At 56.8% G+C, this 23,858-nt stretch overlaps 1 protein-coding gene across 4 annotated transcripts; it reads left to right on the forward strand.

Annotated features, from left to right (window-relative positions):
• Positions 1-23,848, forward strand: LOC117653410 (ecotropic viral integration site 5 ortholog). 4 transcript variants are annotated; one of them, XM_034399064.1, is made up of 17 exons: positions 1-165; positions 16,256-16,624; positions 17,214-17,311; positions 17,554-17,669; positions 17,760-17,888; positions 17,975-18,145; positions 18,241-18,485; positions 18,564-18,678; positions 18,769-18,927; positions 19,014-19,250; positions 19,351-19,524; positions 19,612-19,773; positions 19,852-20,181; positions 20,256-20,351; positions 20,441-20,539; positions 20,715-20,770; positions 21,769-21,908. In XM_034399064.1, the coding sequence occupies exons 1-17, from the start codon at positions 17-19 to the stop codon at positions 21,773-21,775; spliced, it is 2,712 nt and encodes a 903-aa protein (XP_034254955.1). In that variant the 5' UTR covers positions 1-16; the 3' UTR covers positions 21,776-21,908. The 4 variants fall into 4 exon arrangements, with proteins under 4 accessions (XP_034254955.1, XP_034254953.1, XP_034254952.1 ...); XM_034399062.1 differs by lacking the exon at positions 20,715-20,770 and having other exon boundaries at positions 2-165; positions 16,256-16,482; positions 16,513-16,624; positions 21,769-21,933; XM_034399065.1 differs by lacking the exons at positions 1-165; positions 20,715-20,770 and adding exons at positions 12,535-12,587; positions 14,793-14,902 and having other exon boundaries at positions 21,769-21,933.
• The last annotated feature ends 10 nt before the right edge of the window (positions 23,849-23,858 follow it).

Below are 23,858 nucleotides of genomic sequence, written 5' to 3' on the forward strand. Positions count from 1 at the left end.
AAAGACGACGGACAGCATGGTCCTGCAGACTCTGGGCCTGCACCGTTGGCAGAGCAGGGGCGGCGAATGCAACAACAACAACAATCACGCCAGCGACAGCTGTAACGTAAACAACAACAACAACGTCGACTTCACCGTCGACAACAACCGCACCGCGTTGAAAAGGTGAGTGGCTCCGGGTGGCTCTGCCGATGCACCTCGCCGCTGCCGTGGTCGCCATGGCGACGGAGGACCGCTGCACCTGCCCCCCCCCCTTATTTCCATCCGGCTTTGGCAACTTTTCGGCGGCACATAATAACGACTAGCACGTCCCGCGAGGCGAGGCGACCCAAACTTCAGCCGGCCCGAGTTGCGCCTTGCGCCGCTTGCGCCGCCCGCTTCTCGTGCCGCGCTTTTGATAAGTTTCCGATTTTTAGAGACGAGCAACTTTTAAAAGGCGCCTTGCCTTTCGAGTTTCGAGGCGCGGCTTAGCGCCGACTTTGCGGCGTGGATTGATTTGTGGCGGCCAAGTTCTTGCCGCGGCTTCGCTGGGAGGCTGAGCGCAGCGCGGCGCAGCACTGCCGGGCTAAACGCCGACCCGACCGTCTCGACTAACTGCCGGGCAAACCGCTGTCCCGGGCTAGAGCTGACTGTGCCGATGCCTTTGTGGCCGAGCTAGCCTTGCCTTAGCCTTCATCCCCCGAGCCGTCGAGTGGAGCGGAGAGGGTGGCAGGCCTGTCTCACCCTGAGTCTCCCCGTCAGTCGCCCGGCCGCCTGTTCGTGGCCCTGTTTACCCTCGTTATCCTGCGGGTCCTCGAGGAGGAAGGAAGGGCCGAGGTGAAAGGGGGGGGGGGGAAGTGGCCGATCTGTTTCCAGCCCCGCCAGCCCCGATCGGCCCTGGCTTGGGCCAAGGGCTGAGTCGCCTTGCGTCGCCCCTCCTGCAAACTAGGCTGCGGGGAAATCATTGAGGCTGCGCGCGTCCTGTCTGGCCCTGGCCCTGCACTGGGGCGCCGCGACGCGAGGCTCGCCGGCTCGTTTGCATGTCATGCATGAAATGCATGGCACTGCTGTCCCGGGTCCGGCGGCACACATTGGGCTAAAACATCCTTTTAGGCGCTCAAAACCTCTTTATTAAAAATCGTTTAAACGGGCAAACTTTGTCTCCATCGGATAGGAAATTTTCCGCAGATTTCAAATCTGGTCTTATTTTTGTTGTCAGACCAAAACTACGACCACTACAGGCCGTCAAAGTTAAAACTTGTGATAATGTGTTATTTTTAGTAAAAAAATGCAACAAAACGCCACAGCGATTTTGACGGCTTTGCATCTAGATTTTGAACCTCCGGAGGTTCCATTTTAAAGAACAAGTATTCCCGTTCAAAATGATACCCGAGTTATCTTCCTGCGATAATTTGAAGGGTGTTGGTGTGCATATAATCGCTTTATTTGTATAACTTTTACTTTAAAAACAAAAGTTTGAGATCTACTATAGAATCAAGCACTATCAAGCAGGTTTCAGCGCTGGAAATTACCAACCTATGTGTCAATTAAAAGGATCAACAGAGAAAACCTGCGCATATTTGCGCAAACAGTAATACGCGGCTGTGAAACATTAAAAAATTGGCAATTTTCCCCTTTTTGATAGAAAATGTGTCCCAACGAAGAAAGAATCCAAGCAACCGTGTCACCATCCCAACCGTCCCTTGTCTTTTCACGTGCTATTTGGCTCCTTTTCCCTAGCCCCCCTGCCCCTTCTCTTCAACTAACACTCAAGAAAAGGCCACCCGGAAGTGCAACAGAATTGATGGGAATGCAGATCTTCTGACTGCAATGTTAATTCATCTGATTCTGTGATCAGCTCTTTCAGAAAAAAAAACCTAAAGCCAAGTCTTAAAAACTGTGTGCCACAGTTCTTTCACTTATAGTTGGCCCCTTTGATGACCAGGCTAATGAGCCTGCCATGTTATTGTTCCATGAAGAGTAAAATGATATAACATTTAAAAATTGGTTTTAGGAAATTGAAGTTTGGCAGTTGTTATAAAATCTGTAGCCATGATTTTTCACAGTAATGTTTTTAAGAACGTACATATAATTTAAGTGATGTTTTTGACTCCTTTTTGACTCCTTTCAGCAGTTTTCAATTGTTTCGTCTGAAATTTACATTTAAAAACAACAATATGTTTTGCATTGATCTAGTGGAAAGAGAGACTGCTCCCGCAGACTCAGAAATATACAACATAAAAATACGATTATATTAAATCAATTTTCGGTGAACCACGGCTGAGATAAGGTCACACTTGCCGCCGCTTGTTCAAAATTTTATAAAGTAAGACCAAAAGAGGGTCTGTACCAAATTTGGGACATATACGATCGAAAATGGCTGAAATGTAGGTTTTGAGCGTCTAAAAGGGCGTTTTAGCCCACTGTGCGGCAGCGCGGCGATGAAGTTCTCATTTCCGAGATGAATGGAACGACAATGACCGGCCTTTGTTTTTGTGTCTGCTTTTTTTCGGGGGGCTCTTGTTGTTGTTCCGGCGCGCCCTGCTGACCCGCTTTTGAATCCAGTCACTTCTCGCCGCGGTCCGCACGGCCTCGCCTCGTCTTCCGGTCTCGCCTCTCGACCTCACGGCCGCGGCGTGGCGCGGCATGGCGCGGTGCGTTATTCCGGTCCGGCTGAGCTCATCGCCGCAGCGTGCCACAGTGTGCCGCAGCCTCCAGTGAGGTCACGGACGAGGCCCGACTGCCTGACCCGGTGACGAGGCCGGCAGAAGCGTCCTGCACACGCCGCGCACTCACTCCGTACCCATCCACTTCGCGACTAGCATACACCTGTGTATGTGTACCTGTACTAAAATTTCAGTTTTTTTCTGTTTTTTTTTTTCACTTTTTTTGTTTGGTCAGTGTGTCGATGCTGCTTTAGATTCTTCTCCATCTTTGCATAGCCGTCCAATGCTGTGCACCCTGCACTGTTAAAAAGATCCCTCAGTGTTTTGGGCCTGGAGGCGTGGACGAAGGCGCCTCGCCTCCTCGTTGAGACCCGAGGCTGCCCGAGAGGCCCGAGGCCTATGCGGTGTGTGGTCGTAGCGTCTGGCCGGGCTGGCCCTGACAACACCTGTTTGCACTCCGCCCCGCCGGCCCGCCGGCCCCGCCAGACCCCGATCAATGAGGCCCCGGCGGACGTGGTGCGCGGTCACCTCCAGAGGCCGCACCGTCCTGCCGGTACCGAGGGCTCTCGTCGCTCCGTCTCTCTCGCACGCGTGGGGGCGTGCCGCAGGGGAGACGGACACAGTGAGAAAGACAACGCCCGGCTTGCCGAAAAAACAAAACAAAGGCGGCCTCGCAGTAATAAAACAAAATTGCGTTTTTCAAGTGGAGCAGACTGTTTTCGCGGTGCGTGCGTCGGTGTTGTGGCTGACCGCCGTGGGCAATCTGCGCGTGCAGATTGCTTGTGCATGTTTGACGCGGGGGACGGCGCATTGCTCATTGCCCCGGGTGTGGAGCCCCGCCGGCCGCCGAGCCAGGCGACGTCGGGGGAAATCTTGGCGCCGTGTCGCCGCCCCCGCCACTGCCCGCCTTGCTGATGAGGGCGGCGAGTGCCTCGATGTACCCGAAGGGGAGCAACTGCAGCCCGGGCGGCGGGCGCGGCGTTCCGGTGTACGTGCCGGCAGTGCGCGCCGCTCTTCGCCTTGACGGCGCCCGTTCGTATTTGGGTCAGGCAGCACGGCAGTGAGGCGCGGCGACGCGGCCACTACACCGCCAGCGGCGGAAAACGCTAACGCCTGCAGACCGCCGAGCTGCGCGTCGCCAAGCCGCCAGTGCGTGCGTATGTGTGCGGGACGCGTGAGTGGCCGACGCGAACCTCCCCGACGACGACGGGCACCTCCACCACGCGAACCTCGCGGACGACTTGAACGTCCCCGTTAACGTGCACCTCGCCGACGACGTGTACTTCCGCGACTAGGCACAGCCCCCCGGCGACGTGCGCCCCCGCCGCGGCGCCACCCCGGCGCCCCCAGCGCCCCAGCCCCAGCGCCATGCCGAGCTGATGCCGAGCCTGCGGTGGCTGCGGCGGATAATCTAAAGCGGCTGCGGTCTCGTCGAGCCGCCTGCTGTGTCGGCGACGTCGGCGACCTCCGCGTCGGCGTGGTGGTGGCTTTCGCCCTTGTTGTCGAGGTGAGGGACGTGCCTCGCAGGGCCTGCAGGCACCCCGCGCTTCCGCGCGGGCTGCGTGACCACCACGGGCTGGCCGGCTGGCTCGCTAGGTCCGCAGGCGGGGATATACCGCACTGAATTAAACCCGGTTCAATTTAACCCGGTTTCCCCGCCGAGTCGTAAAGAAAACGCAATTTGGGTGCGTAATAAGCGCCTAACACATAACAGTGAGAACCCCGAGCCGAGTGAGTCTTTGGCGGACTTTCTCCGCGGAGTTTGTGACGCAAGGGGGAGGGGGACCCGCGGGGGGACCCGCGGGGGGACCCGCGGGGGGACCCGAGGGGGCCCGCGGCCGCGAATCGGGTCGGGTCGGCGGCAGCAGGCGGATCGTGGATCGCGGTGCGCGGCGCGGCCAGGCGGCGGGGTCGACGCCGGCCGGGCTCGGTCGCGGCTGGTTTCATTTCGAGCCGACTCTATGTAATTACGATTGTTCCTATTAACCTCGCATTAGAGGTTCTGGCGGGCTCCGGGGGCCGGAACGCTTATGGGCTCTTGAGTCGCAGCTGTTGTTGTTGTTGTTGTTATCGCCCTTTTCTTCCTCTGCTCCGCCTTTCGCGCCACTTAAAGTTTTCGTGTATTATTGAGTCCGGCGAGCCAGCTGCGCGGGACTGAAGGCGCCCCAGCCATAGGGCCCAGGGCGTAGGCTCCAAGCCATAGGCCTCCGGTCCGCTGCACCGGCCATGAGTAGCGAAGTAATCCACTTTGCAAACGGGGAACGGGAGCCAGCCCCTGTGCCGCTGGTGCCGCTGGTGCCGCGGGTCCCGCATCGCGTCCCGCATGCTGCAGCCTGGAATGTCTTCCTCGCCGGCGGCACGGCCGAGGCAGCCGAGGCGCGGGCTGCAATCATTTCGAGAGCGCGGCGCGGCGGCACGGCACGTGGAATCCGAAAGGACACCGACAAAAGCGTCCAAAATGCCCCCCCTTTCTCGCGGTCGCCAGAACGCCGCGTCGCACCAAATCCCGCCGTTCGCGGGGACGCATTTTTTTGTCGTGTTTGTTGAACGCCGCAATATATGCAAACTCCGCAGACGCCGTGCGCGTGCCTGTGTTCGTGCATGTGTGTGTGCGTGCTCATAAAATACTTAATGTGTTTGTCTGCGCGTGCGTGTGTGTGGGGGGCGTGTGTGTGGGTGTGAGAGAGTGTGCGCGCGTGCGAGCTTACGGTGCCGCAGCCCGTTATCCACCCACCGCGACGCCGCCGTGCCGCCGTCGAGTGAGACGTCGAGCCACACACACACGACGACGGAGGCCGTGCCGCGGTGCAGTGCAGATGAACGAGAGGAGAGCGTTTTGTCATTATCAAAGTTGCAGAGGTGCTCTCTGGCGGGGCCCCTTCGGCCGGGCCCTTCCACCTGAGGTGGGCCGCGGGGACCCCCCCCCCCCCCACCCAGCTGGAAACCTTTTTTGAACTGACCATGCTGGACCATGCTGGACATGCTCGAACCTTGTTTACCATTTCCGACTCAAGAGTATTGCGGGAACCTCGCTGAAATTTCTTGCTGGTACTCCTCGCTAAAATCTCTTGCTGGTACTCCTCGCTGGAACCCCTGGCTGGAACTCCTCGCTGGAACTTCCCCGAATCGCCTCACCCGAGCAGCGGCACACGTGGGAAAATGGACTCATCAAAGTTGCAAACAGTTCCGGACCCTGTTGGCCGTGCCGTGCCGCGCCGTGCCATGCCGCCACGCCTGGCTGGCCGGCCGCCCGGCGCGCACCTGGACACCTGCAGCCGCTGGCAGCTGTCGTGCATCTGCAGCGGCGTGTGGGAGGCCTCGCAGGCCGTGCTGATGATAGGCTGGTCGGCGCGCGCTGCCTCGGCGTTGCCTCGGCCTGTGGCGGTGCGGTTGTGCGTCGTCGTATCGCAATTCGTATCGCAATTGTTAATTTTGCGTTTTGTGTATCGGTTTGCGCAACGCCGTGAATATTTATCGCGGATGGCGCAACGCACTTCGCGGCGGTGGCGGTGCGGTGCCCCATTGTAGTGCTCTCGTCGCTCCGTCTCTCTCACACCCATGGGCGTCGGGGCGTCCCGCAGGGGCGCGAGAGAGACGGAGCTTTGGCCTGGCCGGGCCGCGCACGGCTGAATGGTCGATGCCAGGAAGGAAAGGCAGAACACCGGCTGGGGTTTCGGCACTGTTCTCGCACTTCTCGTGTTCGGCCGGCGTGCCCCACCGTGCCCCAGTGACGGGCAGGGCCAGCATGGCCTGCAGCGGGTCACCGGCACGGCCGGCCAGGTCGGCGCCAACCCCCTGAGGTGCCGTAAGGCGCCGGGCTGACCCGCCCCTCCCTCGCCGCCGTGACCGTCGGCGTCCTGGACCCGCACCGCGCAGCGCCGCCCGCCGCGCTCAGCCCCCGATGAGCAGTCGCCGAGGAGGTGTAATGTGGCGTCCTGGGCGGGGAGGCGCTCTCGGCGGCGGTCCCCGGGCCCCCATCGGGGACCCCATTGGACCCCGCAGGGGTCGCCGGCGTCCGCCCCGTCCACCCCGTCCACCGCCACCCCGGCCGCAGCGGGACCGTTAGTCATGGCTTCGGCGCGGCGTCCGGCGGCCCAGATAAATTTGTAAAGCCCGGCCGGGACACGGACCGGCCTGCTGGAAATTAATGAGGTGTGTGTCGGCTGCGTGTGTGTGTTTGTGTGTCTGTCTGTCGGTGTGTGTGGAAGGAGGGGGCTGTTCCGTGCGAAATGGTTTCACGTTCTCCCTTCTGGCCCTTTCCGCCCCTCGCTGGAGTTGGGCTGGAGCGTACTCTTTGACGCCTGCTACGGCGTCGGCGTGCCTTCTGCTTTGCGGTGTGTCTACGCCCGCTCCTCTCTCTCTCCTCTTCGCCGCTCCGTGAGCCTCGTCAGCCCTGCGCGGCTCCTTTGCGTCTCGATTTACGGCGTGCTCGAAGCTCGAAGCGCGGGAAGCGCCGACGACGAGCGTAGCAGAACGGGGAGAAAACGAGTGAAAAGAAGTCGGACGTCACCGCCAAGTAAACGGGCCATTAGTCATTTCGCAAGCGGTGTTGTTGTGCCACGCCGCGGTGCAGCGGCCCGCCGTTGTTGCTGATGCCAGTGATGTGGTGATGCAAAGACGGAGACGGCTCGGCGCAGCGTCGTTCGGCCCGGCCCGCCACTCGCTGACTCCAGCGACGACTCCAGCAGCGTCGCGGAGATGGTGGCCGTGTGGGGCCCGGATGGAACGGAACCAAACGGTGCTCGCTTCGCAAAGGAGGACGGACCAGACGAGTGGAACAATGAGAGTGAGCGAGAGCGCAACAGTGGAGTGGAGTCGTGGGCGAGGCGAGGCACGGCCAGCCGGCGAAACGTTTTTGGCGGGACCCGCTACCGCTCTCAGGTGCGGCGGCGCAGCCCCCCGCTGAGACCGCGTGGGCGCCGCCAGGCAGCCAGCCCCGTTGGCCAGGCCGTTAGTACAGTTTAAGTATTTTAAATGACGCGTGTGCTGGAGCGCCGGAGGCTTTACTTTCCACTGTAAAACCCTCAGCTGGAGTTTGCTTGAGTTTGCTGGAGTGGATCCTTGTGCTGCAGCTTGCTTGACCGCACCGGACCGAAGTCTGCGCTGGAAGTCCCTGGAGTTTGCTGGAGTGCATGAGGTTATGCTGCTGGAGCGGCTCCAGGCTTGCAGGTCAAGGGGCAGGCCCGGCGGTGTTTCGGGGCGCATGCAAACGAGTCACGGTGCTGGCGGTGCTGGCGGTGCCGGAGCAGGCCGCTGTCGTCAACACTCGGAAAGGAAAGGGCTTTTAATAAAGTGACGACACGTCTCCTGCGCTGGGCCCAGCCCGGCCCGGCCAGAGTGATGCCGAGCAGCCTCGCTCCGTCTCTCTCGCACTCGCGGCGCGTCCCGAAGCAGTGCGAGAGAGACGGAGCTCTCCAGCAGCGCGCTCCAGCGGCGTGGGCGGGCCGGGCTCCGGGCGGCCGCGGGGGCGCCAGTCCGCGACGCGGCGGCGCGGCGCTGAGGGGGGCCAGGGGGCTCGCCAAGGTCGCGCCGCCGCGGACCGGCCTGGCTGCGTTAGGCTGCGTCAGACCGACCGATCCGCCCACGCACCAAAACACGCAGACACTGCTAGCATTTCTTTGCCGGTGTGGTGGTGCCGGTTGACGTGGTCAAGACCACCGCCATCGCGCACCTCGAGAAGTCGTTTCGTCGCCCCATCTCTGTCGCACCCTTGGGGGCGTCCCGTCGGGGTGCGAGAGAGACGGAGCGTCGGATTGGTGTCTGAGAGGGAAGCCGCGGCGCCTCGCTTTGCCACTTTGTCCGCCTCCACGACGAGTGCCTCACTTTGTCGTCTTTTCCTCGCCGTGCGCGGCGCGGTCGTTCCCTTCGCCCCTGGTTCCTACACTGGCGGTGGCGTCACGACACTGCACGAGACGGGACCGGTCGGGGCGGAGGGACAGAGAGGGAGGGCGAGCGGCGCCATTGTTGTCAGGAGGAAACTGTGATGCAAAGCAGCAGCGGTGCTGGCCGCGCGCCCTCTTAGTTTTATTTCCGGTTCTTGTTTCAGCGGCGCGTTTTTGTGTTTTTCTGTTTTGTTTTTTCTGTTTTTATTTCGAATCTCGGCGAGCAGCGCGGGTTTTCGGCGCGCCCGGCGAACGCGGTGGGGTCGGGGGAGGGGGAGGGGAGGGGTGCCAATTTGGTCCGCGCGGATATCGCTACCCGCGGCCGCCCGGTCGGTCAAGCTTCGTCCGCGGCGTGGAATGGTTTGCTCGCGGCTTTGTCACGGAATGGCGCGGTGTGGGTGGACTCGCCGCGCCACGCCGCGGGACCGCAAGGTTTTAAATTTTAAACAGTGTCGTGTGGGCAGTGTTCTAATAGTTGACGTTTCTCGTGTCTGTTTCAGGTTGGTTCGGTGGAACGCTCGCCATGGTGCTGTGACCGTACCGGTGTCGGTGGTTCGTATCGTCCGCAGTCCTCCGCATCAACGACACGAAAATGAAGCAGTTTCCTTGATTCGGCATGAGCGATGCCACACTTCGCGCCCGTGTCCTTACTAAAAGTGTCCCGCGGCGCCGCGCCGTCGGCCCACCCATCCCATCCCATCCGCGCGAGTCGCCATAAACTGTGGCGCCGCGTCTCGCGGGGACTGCGCGGGGACTGCGCGGGGACTGCGCGGGGACTGCGCGGGGACTGCGCGCGTGCGGCCCTTTAACACGTCGGGGCGGTACGTAAGCGGGGTGGTTGTTGTGGCGGGGGGCCTCGAACGCCATGAAAGTTTAACGACCTCCCCGCCCCTCCCTCCGCCAGGAGGACGAGACCCTCTCCTGCCTGCCCAAGGCTCGGCCTGGCTAGGGCTGGCTGCCTGGCTGCTGCACCGGATGTAATAAGGTCGGCTCTGTGCAGCTTCCCGTCTGCCTGTCTGTCTGTCTGCCTGCTTCCGGATGACATGCGTCTGGAGCAGCGGGGCGACGAACGGACGGACAGACATTGCCGTGTTGTTTGGGGGGCGGCGCGCGCGCACGTATTTCGAGACGCGTATTTCGGCGCGGCGCCGCGCGCTAGAAAACGAAATGTCTTGTTTGCTCGTGTTTATGTCGGTGTCTTTTTTGCCGTGCTCGCATTCCCCGCGTGCAGTTGCGCGTGCGAGCGCGTGGGACCCTTGGAGCGGCCATTCGGCTGCGTCTTCCCTGCTCTACCTGTTGGCGCCGGGCTCGGCGAGCAGGGCAGAGGCAGGGCCCCGCAGAGGGCAGGCCTCGTATGGGCAGGGGGCTCTGCTTTAATTAGACTGTGGGAAGATGGGGGATTGCGGCGTGCGCCTTGCGCCCTGCGGGCTGGCTCCGAACGGTGGGCCTCTCGTCGCGCTGTCTCTGTCGCTCTCGCGGCGCGTCCCGCGTGCGTGTGACAGAGACAGAGCGACGAGAGGCCGGCACTGCGGGGAAGTCAAGTCGCGGCACGGCCGGGGTGCGTGAGAGTCGCCGACCCGTCCGTCTCCATGTCCGCGGCTCCGCGGCTGCACGGCCCAGCCGGCGCCGCCCCGCACGCAGCCGGTGGCGTGTGGGTGTGGTGTAACACTGTAACACCGGCCGGGTAGGCCCCGGCCGCCTGGATGCAGCCTCCGGGCGTCGAGCGCCTAGCGAGTCCGGTCCCAGCCCGGTCCCGGCCCGGTCCTAGCCGCCCTGCGCCCGAACGTACTTCCGGAGGGGTCGCGCAAGCCGTGCCTGCCGTGCCTGCCGTGCCTGCCGCCACACGCACGCGGCGTATCCCCCTCTCCCTCGCACCCCTTGCGGAACGTCGCGGGCGTGCGAGAGAGACAGCGCGACGAAAGCACCGTTCTGAATAAGCAGATGTCGGCCTGACGACGGTGTGGCGTGTGCGCCCCAAAGTGTGACACGCCGCGGGCGGCTGCCTGGCCTGGCGTAGCCTAGCGTAGCCTGACGGTGTGGCGGCAGGCTCCCCAGGGACGACGTCCCCCCGTTCTCCTGTCTCTCTCCCTCCTTCTCGCCGCCGTAGATTTCGTTCTGTTTTGTTTCTCCAGGACGGCGGGCCGCGGCGGGCCGGCCTTGGGGGGCTCATGGACACGGCGCGGTGGGCGTTCGCATTGCCGCGCCGCCACGCCCCGTGCGTGCGACAAGAGCCCGGCGATACATTATATCGCATCGCGGGGCCCCGCCCTTGCTTGTGTGGCTTGTGTGTGTGTGTCTCTTTCTCTCACACACACTCACACGCGAGGACAGTAAAAGAAGTACGTAGCTACCAGGTGTCGGTCGGTACTGCTCCCTGTTCGTCGCCTAACGGGAAAGGCAGTGCCCGAATGACACGAGGCCTAGACTTCTGTCTGGGTGGCACCGTGCGGCACTGGCTTGGGTGGCACCCAGGACGGCTCGGAACCAGTTGTGTTGCGCCACGCCCGGGCCCGGCGCGGGTGGGGCCATTTGCATTCGTTTCGGGGCCCAGTTGGCCAGTTCTCCGCAGTTCGCGCCACTTAACTTTGTTTGCCGGCAACGCCAGGGCAGCGCCGGCGGCGACGTGACCGGACTGCCGCCGCGGCGCCGCGGCACGCGCCGTGGGACAGCCCGTGTAGTGCGAGCGACAAGCCGGGCGAGGCTCCGGACTCGGAATGAAATGAATAAACATGTCCAGCGGTGCTTGCTGCTCGGTGCGCGCGAATGCACGCCGTTCGCGTTTGAGAATGTGGCGCCTTCTGGGAGAAGGCAAGACGCGTGTGGGACGCGACGGTCTAGCGTCTAACCGGCGGCCTGGCCCCGCCCCCGCCCCCGCTCGCGATCCCTGGCTGCCCCCGGCGCGGCGGCACCGTTTTGAACCACTGGCCCGGACACCGCCCCCGGGCCGCGCCCCGCCTTGCCAGACCGCCAGGGGTCAGCGACCAGCTCGAGCCCCTCCGCTAATGAGAACCTCGGCGGCCCCGTCCCCGTCATGGAGTCCGCTAGCGCTAGACTGGGGACTAGAGATGCAGGCAGGGCGGCACACCGGGAAGTGGCCCGCTAATGCGATGCAACGTTCCCATCCCAGCGAGCCTGGCAGCCTGGCAGCCTGCAGGGCGAGAAGGGAAGGCTGAAGGCTCCCGCACGCTGTACTACTACACTGGAGGCGCTGGAGGCGAGATGAGGCAAATCCGGCGGGAATCTTTACCACGTTACCGCGGCCTGCTGATTCCGAACAGCCTTCCCGACGCTCTGTCTCTCTCGCACTCGCGGGGCGTGCCCTACAGGTGCGAGAGAGACAGCCCGCTGGCCGCCTCCGAGCCCCCCGCGCTCGCGGTCGTTTGCTAGGCTTGATTTGTGCGCGATGGCGTTACGGACGGACCCACCAGCATGACTTTTTATCGCTCTGTCTCTCTCGCGCTCACACGGTGTGCCGTGTAGGTGCGAGAGAGGCAGCGCGATGGAAACGACTCTCGGAATCCGTGCGCTGCCTCGCCTCGGCTCGCCGGGTGGCGATAAACGCGAAACGCAAACGCGTGGGGCGGACTGGCCCGGCCGGCCCGGGTGGGGGTGCTTGCTGCTTATTTCTTTTGCGGGCGAAACGACGACGCGAGCCCCGCCTCGAATCAAAGCACGGTGTGGGGCGGGGCGCACCAGTATGGTCATGTGTGTTGGCGGGGTTGTCCGAGGTCTGTCTGGCGGCCCCGACGCGGCCGCGCCGCCGCGCTCGACGTGCAGGGGCGGACGGACTCGACTCCGCGCCCCGCCCCGCCCCGCCACCGCGCCGCCTCCGAGCCGAGAAAGGGGGGACGGGAGGGGGCTGGAGCAGCGCGGCAGCGCCTTACCACATGGCCTTACTGCCGTGCCGCGCCGTGCCGCGCCGTGCCGCTTGCCGCTGGGACCCTGGGCCTGCTGGGCCCCGCTAGGCCCCGCCAGTGCATGTTGGCTCGTGCCGGAGCGTGGACCGCGAGGACCCCCGAGCCGGACGCCCCATCGTCCTCCGCGACCGTCGTTCGTGTGTGTGCGTGTCTGTGTGTTTGTGTGACTACAGTGCCCTTTGGATTACGCCTTTTGGATTACCACCACGGCCCCCCCCCCCGGATTTCGGACCACACGCCCCCTCGTGTACACACTCGCGCACCGCACCCCTTTACGTGTGACAGTTGGACTGGCAGGCCCGGGCCGCGCGGGGAGGCGTTCTGTGACAGCAGACACGCGTTTTGTATTTATTTTGCCCTGGGGATGGGGCGACGATACGTTTTAGGTGTGACTATTAAGTGCTCCTGCTCCTGGCTGTAATGCGCAAGCATGTGTGCACAATCAGTCGCAAAGACCCCAGCGATAATTCAGTCCATGCAGAAGTGACTTTTATGCTGGTTGGATGGTCCAGAGCGCGGTGCATCATCTGTGGTTTAGGACTGCAGGTAGTGTGCACTATAAAACATTGCGCTACGCGGTGCCACTCCTCGCGGTCGGCGCGCAGTCCTTGGTGACAGGGCGCTTCTCCTGCTCGGGGATCAACTAGACGCCGTCATTGGCACTCTCGCGCAGGCCCACGCCGCCGTGCCGTGCCGCGCCGTGCCTGGCCGCCCAGCTGCGCGACGACTCAAGTGGCTCCGATTTGCTGGGCGCGGGCACGGCGGGGCACGGCGGGGCACGGCAGGGCGTCGTGGCGTGTGGCAGGCTGCGGGGCACGCGTCGCTGGGGGGAGGGGGAAGGGGTGTCACTGAGAAAGCGGCAGCGGCGTAGCTGGAGGCTGCATCGCCCTGTCGCTCTCGCCCGCCACGAGTGCGAGGGAGACGGAGTGGAGGCCGCGGCCGCGCCTCGAGGCGAAGAGGACGCCGACGACGGCCGCACCGCGCCGACGACCGTCTTAGCCGGCCGGCCTAATGACGTGCCCGTCGTCCACCACACCGTTAGACTCCGCGTCCCTTCTCCCTGGCCGCGTCGCCGCGTCGTCGCGTCCCAGTGGCCGACCAGCAGGCGCTAGAAGTATTCCAACAGTCTCGTCTCACTCACTTGCATCCGGCCGGAGGGGCGCCCCACGAGCGCGTCACAGTGAACGGAATGGGCGAGCTACACGGCCCTGCGGCCGAGTTTTCGACTTTTTGGAGCCGGGCTGCAATTGCCGAAGGCTCCGAGAGGCACTGGGTGCTTACGAAAGGACGAGAGGCGGCGAGGCGAAGCTCGGCGAGCACAACAGGCCTCGGTGGGAACCTGCCGCCGCTGCACCGCGGCGTCGCGGTCGTGCCGTGGACGGAACACACACGCGCGTGTACGTGGCGGACGCCAACGAGAGTGTGAGAATGGACGGGGCGCCAGTGATGCGGCCTGCTTACGTCAATGGCGGCGTGCTTGGACGGCCCCGGGGCGTGCTCGTCTCGGTGCGAAGTGCGCGCGGTGCTGTCGAACACGGCGAAGGTTGTCGAGTAGCCGGTGGCCGCCGTGGCCCTCTGCGCTCTGGTGAGAAAGCCGCGGCCCGGACTCCGCTCCAGTGCAGGTGCCCTTGGCCGCGGGGCTGCGAGGTGCGGGGCGCGGGGCGGGGCGCGGGGCTGTGGGCGCGAGAGTCCCTGCATGGGAAAGCACCAAGCACTCCGCGGCCTTGCCCGTGGCGGCCTGGGGCCTGGGGCCTAGGCCTGGGGCCGGAGAAAGGTGGCCGGCCTGCTCTCTGTCTCTCTCGCACCCGACCGGCACGCACCGCGAGTGCGAGAGAGACAGCCAGAGCGACGAAAGCGCTGACGGGCTGGCGCGTTCGTCGGCGTCCTCGCGGGAGATCGCCCTATCGCCGTGCGAGTCGTCGCGACGCGCACGTCCTTAAAAAAGAGGAGAGACGCGAGCGGCAAAAGTGACAGTGCGCGGTGTAGCGTGCAGCCTGGCGTCACGTCAAGCGGTGACGTCACCGCAGTGTGCAGTGTACTTGCAGTTGCAGTCAGGAGCAAACAAGGAGCCGGGTAGCGGCAGTTCCAGTTTGTGTGATAATTACTCAACGAGCGACGTGGACGTCGCTTTTATAGTCGCCGTGCCCCCGTTTCCTTCCGTCAAGTGTAATGGCCCCCTCGACCTGCTGCGCGGCGTGCGCGCCCGAGTGCCCGGCCATAACGATCTCACGCGGCGGTGTGCGTGTGTGTGTGCGTGTGGTCCGAAATCCCGGCGGCGGCGGCGCCTTCACGCTCCGCGTTGTTGGCGCTGGATTACCCCCGTCGTCCGCCCCCCTCCCCTTTTGCAGCGCCATGTGAAGTGTGAAGCGGAGTCCAGCCTGGTGCCCAGCCTGATGCAGCGCCAGCGCCTCTAGACAGCCGCCGTCATGTGCAGCGTGGTGCAGCAGAGGAGGGTCTGGTAAGCAAGCACGCGTGGCGGCGAGGCGCGAGGCCGCCCTCGCCATCGCCACCGTCCAGGCCGTGAACGTGAACCAGACGGGAACAGCAAGTTTCATTTTGGAAACCGTCTCGTCGGCTCGTTGGTTTTCACCCAGCCGGGAAGGCGGGTGGACTCCGTCGCTGGGCGGCCCCGCCGACAGCCCCTGGCTTCCTCCGCGGCGGAAATAAGCAAATGGTGTACTCCGTGTACTCTGTGGTCACGGCCGCGCCGCGGTCCGCGGTCCAAGGTGTGGCGTACGGTCCTGCGGGCCCTCTTGCACACACCTCGCGCCCCGCCCCGCCCCGCCGCGCCCCGCCCCGCCCCGCCCCGCCCCGCCGCGCATCCCGTTGCTCGGGATGGCACGCCAGCACGCCAGTGCGTTGACCTGCCGGTGCGCCGCCGCGCCCCGCCCCGCCCCGCCGCGCCGTGGTTCGGTACCGGTTGCGGTCATATCTAGCCGCGGGGCGGGGCGGGCGGTGTCACCGCGCGGCGCCGCGGCACGGAGGGCGGGACGCATCGACAGGTCCGGCGGACCGACGCGCTGGTTCCGCTCTCCGCGCATCCGGCGGGCCGGGCCTCTGGCCCTCTGGGGCGTCGGCGACCAACGGCCGTGTGGCCTGCGGAAAAACATGGACGAGATCCGCCTGTTTTCCTGAACCCGGTTGAGAGTTGATGTTGTCTCTGGGCCAACCGATCAGAAAACTCATGTGTCAGTCAGTCAATGATGCGGTGTCTGGCTGCGATACTCGGGCGAGGACGTCATTCCGAGCGAGCCTGGAGGGCCTGGAGGTCTGGAGGGACATGGGAGCGGGCCGAGGCGCGCACTCGCACACTCTCACTCTCACTCCGCCCACGGCCGCGTGCCGCGTGCCGCCTAGTTGTACGTAGTTGCTACTGGAAGAAGTGTCCCGGGCGGTGAGAGAGAGGCTAGGCCGGCCGCCAAAGACGATTTTGCAGCGGCGTGTCGGCCAGAGGCCATGCAGGCGGGGCACACGGCGGGGCCAGCGGCCGGACTCCAGCAGGACTTTCTCTGCTCCAGTCAGCTGAGCCGCGGCCGGGGCCGGGCCCGGGGCTGGCAACACAGCAGGTTGGCGTCGGCCAAGAGGCGTCTGGAGACAGCGCGGGGCAGCGCGGCAGGGCGCTGACCTGGCGACGTGCTGGGGACTTGGGACCTGGGGACCGCGTCCTGCATGGCGTCAGCCCGACAGCGTCCTGTAGCGTGTCCTTCCAGTCCCCCGAGTACACAGTGGACGCGAGGTTGAGGCGGGTCAGCGAGGCCCTGCGTCCTGACGGTCCTGACGGCGCTGACGGCATTGTTTTTGACTGTTGCAGGACCGGCGCTGCGGTACCCGCGGATGGCCGAGGCCCCGTCCGGGACGGCCGGGGGGGTGGGGAGCCCCGCGCGGACCTTGCACCTGCTCGCCGGGCCGTGTCCGAGGCCGGGCCGGGCGCGTCCGTGAAGCTGGCCATGGTGCAGGCCGCCGCGACGCCAGCCCAATCCGCCGCGCACACCGACGCACACCCCGACGCCAAGGCCGTGAGCGCCACGCCGAGCCCCAGCCCGAGCCAAGGCTGTGGCCAGGGCTGTGGCCAAGGCCCCCAAGGCCCCGCCGAGCAAGCGGAGCAAGCCGAACCCAACAACAACGACCTCGTCTCCACCGCCGAGCTGGCGCTACTCGCCAAGCTGGAGGAGGCAAACCGGTACGTATGCACATGTCGTGGCCGAGGCCGCCGCCGCGCCGCCACCGTCGCCGTCCTCAGGGCAGCGCCATTCCCTTCCCTTACCTGCCCGGCTGGGCCCTGCAGCCCTAGGCTCTAGCCAGCCCTCTGGCAGTCGGCCGCCAGCCTGAGACGCAGAGACACTGCCCGGCCCGGCCCACGCCCCCTCGGGGAAGCTCCCAAAGTACCCGCCGGCCGTCTGGCGGTGCTGCCGCGCTGTCGCGCTGCCCTTCGACCTGGAAATGCCGGTGTCCGCTACCGCCTCCTTCCGCACCCGAGGCCAAGCCGGCCAAGCCGGCCAAGCCGGCCAGGCCCGCGACATGGCCGCCTCCTCGGCTTCGGTTTCGGTTTCGGCGGGAAGGGTGAAACTGGAGCAGTCTGCCCGGCGGCTGCTCGGCCTCGGCCGCCTCGGCCCTCTGAGCCTGAACCGGGGCTGGGAGCTGAAGCGGCGCGGGGCGGGCAAGGACAAGGACAAGGACGGGGCGGCGGGGAATGAGGGGTAGGCCCGGGTTCGAATCCCAGTGAGACGAACGAGTTTCTTTGGTCTGATTTGTCGTTTCTTCTGCTACAGGCTCATCGAAGCCGATGCCAAATCCTTGAACTCCTTGTCTGGAACCAGTGGACATTCCCGCAAGAGTTCGGACACCTCACAAATATCCCTAACATCTGGTACGTATTTTAATTCCCTTTTCTCTTGACGTTTTCTTTATGTGATTAAAACCAAATGCACCTTGTGAGCGGACTGTATTTGCTTCTCACAGATAAGAAAATTCAGATGCTATCAGTCTTATCTCTTATCTTATGTGGAAGGGGGACTTTACCGGGTCTATTTATGCCAACCTGTCCGTCATTGCAGTTTGCCTTGTGATTGTTCTATCTAGATCCAATGATCAGATTGAATTCTTTTCCAGGCACAAGCTCAAGTCAAGACAGAACTGAAGATGCTGAAGAAGATGCATGGACTATCTGGGGGCGGGTTGTCAGTGACTGGGACAATTTCTTCAAAAAGAAAAACCAGTATGTCCGGGTAAGCTTCTCTTTTAATGCTGGATGTTCCAGACCATTATTTAAGTGTTATGAAGTGTCATGGAAGCAACTGAAATTTTGATGTTCACAGGATCTTGTCCGTAAGGGCATCCCAAACAAACTGCGAGGCACTGTCTGGCAAAGGCTATGCAGTGCGCAGGAGTCTCCTATCACCAAACAATATGCAGAGTATATCAAGGCAACATCGGCTTGTGAAAAGGTTAGCAGTTGTTATTCTCTCTACTAGCAAAGTTCTCATTTATTTTATTACCCAGTTATTTAATTTATTCCTGTATCTGCCATTAGGTGATCCGACGAGACATTGCCAGGACATATCCTGAGCATGAGTTTTTTAAGGAGAAGGATGGCTTGGGCCAGGAGAGTCTATTCAACGTCATGAAGGCATATTCTTTGCATGACCGTGAAGTGGGTTACTGCCAGGGCTCAGGATTCATAGTTGGCCTCCTACTCATGCATGTAAGTGTGCCATAATTGTGCAGATTTAAAAAAAAAATATTTGAAAGGTCTTTGTGACTTTGTACTGATTTTTTTTCTCTTGATTTTTTAAACAGATGCCTGAGGAAGAAACATTTGCTGTTCTAGTGAAACTAATGCAGGATTATCGCTTGAGAGAAATGTTCAAGCCCACCATGGCAGAACTAGGACTTTACATGTACCAACTGGAAAATTTAGTTCAGGAGCATCTTCAAGACCTCCACATTCACTTTTTATCTCAAAGTTTCCATACCAGCATGTATGCAAGTAGCTGGTTTTTAACTCTTTTCACGACTGCTCTGCCTCTTCCAGTTGCATGCAGGTATACATCAATTATTTAATCAGTTCATTTTTGTCTTAAAAGTAGAAGCTCTGTCAAAATAATGTCCTTTTTTGCCAGGATAATGGATGTATTTTTATTGGAAGGAATGGAAATTATATTTAAAGTGGCCTTAGCTCTTCTTACAATTGCAAAAGACAACATACTCAGCTTGGATATGGAGGGCATGCTCAAGGTGAATGACCAATACAGCTGTGTTTTATGTGTCCTGCCTCTCTTTTTGCACTTTTTTTATTCAATGAAAACTCTTTTTTTTTTTTTATAGTATTTCCAAAAGGACCTACCACCTCGTGCTGAGGAGGACCCTGATGGTCTTATGAACATGGCATACAACATTAAGCTCAATTCGAAGAAAATGAAAAAGTTGGAAAAGGAGTACACTGCGCTGAAAACCAAGGAGCAAGAGGAAATGGTGGAATTAAAGGTACATTAAATCTGCCTTACTTTATTTTAAAAACATTGTTAAAAATAAACTTGGTTTTATTCTAAAATATGACTCACCAATTTCAGCGACTTCGCAATGAGAACCGACTGCTTCGTCAACGAGTTGAACTTCTTGAAGCAGAATCCAGTGAGTTGGCTGATAGATTGGTACGAGGACAAGTGTCTCGTGCAGAAGAAGAGGAAACAACATTTGTTGTCCAAAGAGAATTGGCTGCCCTTCGCCACACTCATTTAGAAACCTCTCATAAACTAGAAATAGCACAAGAAGAACTGAGCAAGCTTTCAATGATTATGGAAGAGACAGTAAGTGTCCTGCTTCCCATTTAACTTTGAATCTCATCTAACATGTTGCACATAAAAATTGAGTTTAATTGGAGCACTAATTTGCTATGACCTTTCTCAGCACAATTCAGCACAATCCTCAATGGATGAAATCTCATTGAAAAAAGAGATGCTTACTCAGAAGGAAGAAATGGTTGAGTGCCTCCAAGAACAGCTTGTCAAAGTTCGACTCCGAGAAGCAGAAAATGAAGCAATCATTAGGGATCTGAGGTCACGTATCCAAGAACTAGAGGAGGTGTGTAACTTAAATTTCATGTGTGCTATGTAAATTTTGTACTCTTAAAAAAAAGTCCATAAACCCTTAACCTGTTTTAATTGCCAGGATAAAAAGACGTTGCGAGAATCAACAGTAGACAATTCAGTAGCACATTTGCAAGAAGAGCTCATTGCAGTCAAGCTACGAGAAGCTGAAGCCAACCTCTCTCTGAAAGATCTTCGCCAACGTGTGTCAGAACTGAGTTCACAATGGCAGAGGCATCTCCAGGTAAAAGCTTTTACCCATGTTCTGTCACTTCAGATTGTTTTCTTTTCCACTGCCCTAATGCAATACCTTGTATTACAGGAGCATCGTGTTGAGGCCAATCCACCTCCAGATTCTACTCCTAAAAAGCTTTTGTTCTGGGACAATCGCAGTGCCGATACTCAACGACTAGAAGAGGAGCTCATGACTACACGAATCCGAGAAATGGATACTCTTACAGAGGTCAAGGAGCTCAGACTGAAGGTGATGGAACTAGAAACACAAGTACAAGTCAGCACCAACCAGCTTCGTCGCCAAGATGCTGAAAACAAGCAGTTACGGGAGGACCTTGAGACATGTGCCACCCGTGAGCGAGAGGCAGCTAGGGAGCTCAGGGACCAACAGCATCGCTATGCTGATTTGGAATCCAAGGTAAATTCACCTCAGATCACTGCTCTTTCCGGATTAATGTAAAATCTTTACACATCATATTGTTTTACTTACAGATGAAGGATGAAACAATGATGGCTAGAATAAGGGATGCTGAACATGCTCAGGCTGTGGCTGAGCTGACACAAAAGATCTCCAGATTAGAAATGAAGGTAATGAATAATCAGTTGAATGAAAATGTGTGATTTGATGTGTGGAATCAAAAACAAAAATTCATATAAAAATTTGTTGATTTTGGCAGAATGAAGAGATGGTAGCAGAGGGTGAGTTACGCAGCAACCTTGATGACAGTGACAGGGTACGGGAGCTTCAGGACAAAGTTGCAGAACTTAAAGCAGAGGTGAGTTTCATTATGGTTTAGTGAAAACCCAACTTTAATGGGAAATATTCCCTGAAAAATGTTCATTCAAACTTAGTTTAAGATTAAGTTTATTATGTCTTGGGTGATAAAAATTTAACAAGATCTTTTCATGAATTATTTAACTAGTACTTTACACTATCACTATGTTGTTCAGTACTTTGCCAATCTACAAACACCAACGAGTCCATGTGAACCCTGGAAGTGGCCGGAGTAAGTGCCATGCTGTGATGTCTCAGAGCAAAAGCCGACTTTGCTATCTTGTAGCATTGTGCATGGCCTTTTGGTTCTCCTCTAATTTCATGCCAAGTTATGACTTTCCTCTCTTTTTCCCACCTTTTGTAGGCGCTGTCTTGAAAGTAAAAACCTCTTTCTCATTTGTGTGTTATGCATTGTGGTTAATAAAAATTTGGTAACAACTCTGACTTATGAAAAAAGAGAACAAATGGAAACAACTTGTAGCATTGCGTAATTTAGGTAGTTTACTTTGCCTAATAAGTTTCAACGTCATATATAATGCGTGAGAAAGTATCTCTGATAGGACTGCAACCAGATAATATTTGAAAAGCTTCACAAATTTTGGCATGGCTTATTTACATTGTGACCAACCTTTGTTGCCTGCAGATATCACACTAACAGGTGCTAAACAAAACTACATGTGTGAAAAACTACAAGTATACTTTAGGGTATCAATAAAATCATTTCAATGTACTTTTGCATGTTTTGTACTCTACTAACATTTCATTTCTGTAAAAGTGGTCAATTTTCCCTCAGTGTCAACTATGTTTTCTTAATCTGAAGGGGGATTAAGAGAAGTACTTATTTCAAAAATCTGTGCAATGAGTGCTGTTTATCTCAAGGCCTCCTTTATTGGTGTAAGATAATACCATTCCATTTTTATGGTTTTGAGATGCAAATTTGTCATCTCAACTGGTTTTCCCTCTTGATGCATGTTATATTGACTACAGTATTTTCATGTTTCTCATATTGACTGCAGTATCTGTCTGTTATTTTGTTTATTTAAAATCTCGTAGGAATTGTCCTTCATTGTAGTGTAGGTAGTACTCTGTGTGAGGCATGTAGTAGCAGTTTCTGTGAAACGGTATTCTTTTGGCATTCAGTCCCCTATTGGGTTCGTGTTCGTGTAGAGTTGTTTATCGTTCATCTTTTGTCTCTTTGAGAAAATTAACATAAAAATAATTTGTTTGCAGATCATGAGACTGGAGTCATGGAAACGGCGTTGGACATCTAGTGGGGAGGCTGTTCGCCAACCTGCCTCAAGAACTGTGTCTGTTGATACAGAGAGTGAACATGACGAACCAGCTGATCTCCAGATTAAGTTTGGAAATAGTGACGCTTCAAGTCCAGAAGTATAAATGTGTAGACTGTATGTACTCTCCCAGTGCTGTGTGTAAGATTTTTAGTTAACTTTCCATTAGTAGTTACAGGATGTGATTTTTATTAGTTGTGATTGTGATAATGATTTTGCGGATGCGTTCTCAAGCATACGTATTTAAATACTTCACCTTTAGAGATTAATGGCCTCTGATATAGTCCGTATTTTTGATTCAACCATGTTGATGGGTTAGGTTCTCATAAGTACGATGATTGTCCAGAGCCTGAATACAAGGATATGAATACAATTAATGTTCATTTGGGAAGGGAGGGAAGGGATATGACACTCTGTATTACTGTGAAAATCGTCAAAAAGCTATTTCCTCACTTCAACCACATTATTTTTCTAGAGTGAAATAGTCTTTGGCTCTACTTTTCTTTCAAATTTAAGAAAAAGTATGCAATATTAATTTTATTCATTCTGTTGAACTGTACCCAGTATGTCAATATTGAGTCTATCACTTAAAGTTTGGTAAACGCACAAAATGCATTGACTGCTACTATTGCAGTATTTACAAGCTTCAATGTCAAAAAGGATTATGCAGAGTTAAGACAATGCACCTCACAATGAGTACGAGTAAGATATCTTATGATCATTCCCATTTATGAAATAATGAATTTTGTACTACAGGTGTTAAGCAAGGGGCTCAATGAAATTAATATGACAGGTTTTAATACTTCCATGTTTGTGATTTTATAATTAGTCTAAAGGTATCAAGTACCTCATAACATTTTTGTGATTTCATTGGTTTCTTTTCAAAGTAACAGTGTTACATAAGAAACTCTTGTTTGATTTTTTGTTTAAATCATGGATATAAAGAATATGTCGGGGCTTGTAAGAAAGTTACCTTGGCATATTGTTGTATGATAACTTCTTGTAATGGCTGAGTTCAGTGAACATAATTCATATCACTTGTTTTGGAGATGTCAATTAAAACTAGAATATTGTTAGGTAAGAGGAATGAGGTTGTCTCTGAGCAGCTTACATTTTAATTCTCTATAAGAAAAAAAAAACAAATCAGAAATTTCAACATTACGTTCTGAACATCTGCAGTTTTTAATCTTGCAGTATTTTCCTTTTCAATTTTGTTGTTGTTGACAAAAACTTAAGCCTTGTTTAAATTTCTGTTCCTTGTTTCAATGTTCTGCAACCTCTGGATTCAGCCATGATTGTATTAGACTTTGTTGAATAGCCTACAATTTGTATAGAAGATTTGTTTTCTTTCATAGCCTGATCCGTACTTTTTATCTCACTGGTTTGATAGAACTTTGTACTTGGAGAACTATTGATGAAACTAGAGAATGGCCCCAGTCAGTTTGTTTCTGTATTTGTCGCTTGGCAGACATTTGAAATTAATTTTCTATTTGCCAAAACTTTTAAAATGAGTCTTTGTTTGTTTTACGTTTTAATTTTGATCTGTTGTTTGTTTATTTTACAGTTTATCTGTTTTATTATTTATGTCTCTGATTGCCTTTATAATTTATCAGGCCAGAATGGAATTGTGCAAATGCAGTGCTAGCTTCACTGCTATGTTTTAATTAATGAACTAATGGCTCAAAGAGCACTGATATTTTTAATGATATGTGTCTCCCTGAGATTATTCTTAATCATACCTTGGAACATCCTCTTATTCTTTTATGTGGCATGTCTGATACAATAGAAAGAATTCATATCCTCATTCGGAAATAGATTGTTATGGTTTCATCTTCTTGTAGTTTCTGTTTATGTACCTTGAGATGTAAAATGAATTTTATACAGAATAAGGTAGTCTTTGTACCAAAAATTTTAAAAAATGTTTGGTCTCATTTATGGTAAAAGTGTTACAGGTGCAACCTTGTCTTTGTCTTGCATGGACATGTCTAAATTATTAAATGAGCTGTCAATTTCCAAATCGTGTCTTTTGTG

This window comes from Thrips palmi, unplaced genomic scaffold (genome assembly GCF_012932325.1).
Source record: "Thrips palmi isolate BJ-2018 unplaced genomic scaffold, TpBJ-2018v1 HiC_scaffold_8, whole genome shotgun sequence".
In the NCBI taxonomy this organism is placed as follows: Eukaryota; Metazoa; Arthropoda; class Insecta; order Thysanoptera; family Thripidae; genus Thrips; species Thrips palmi.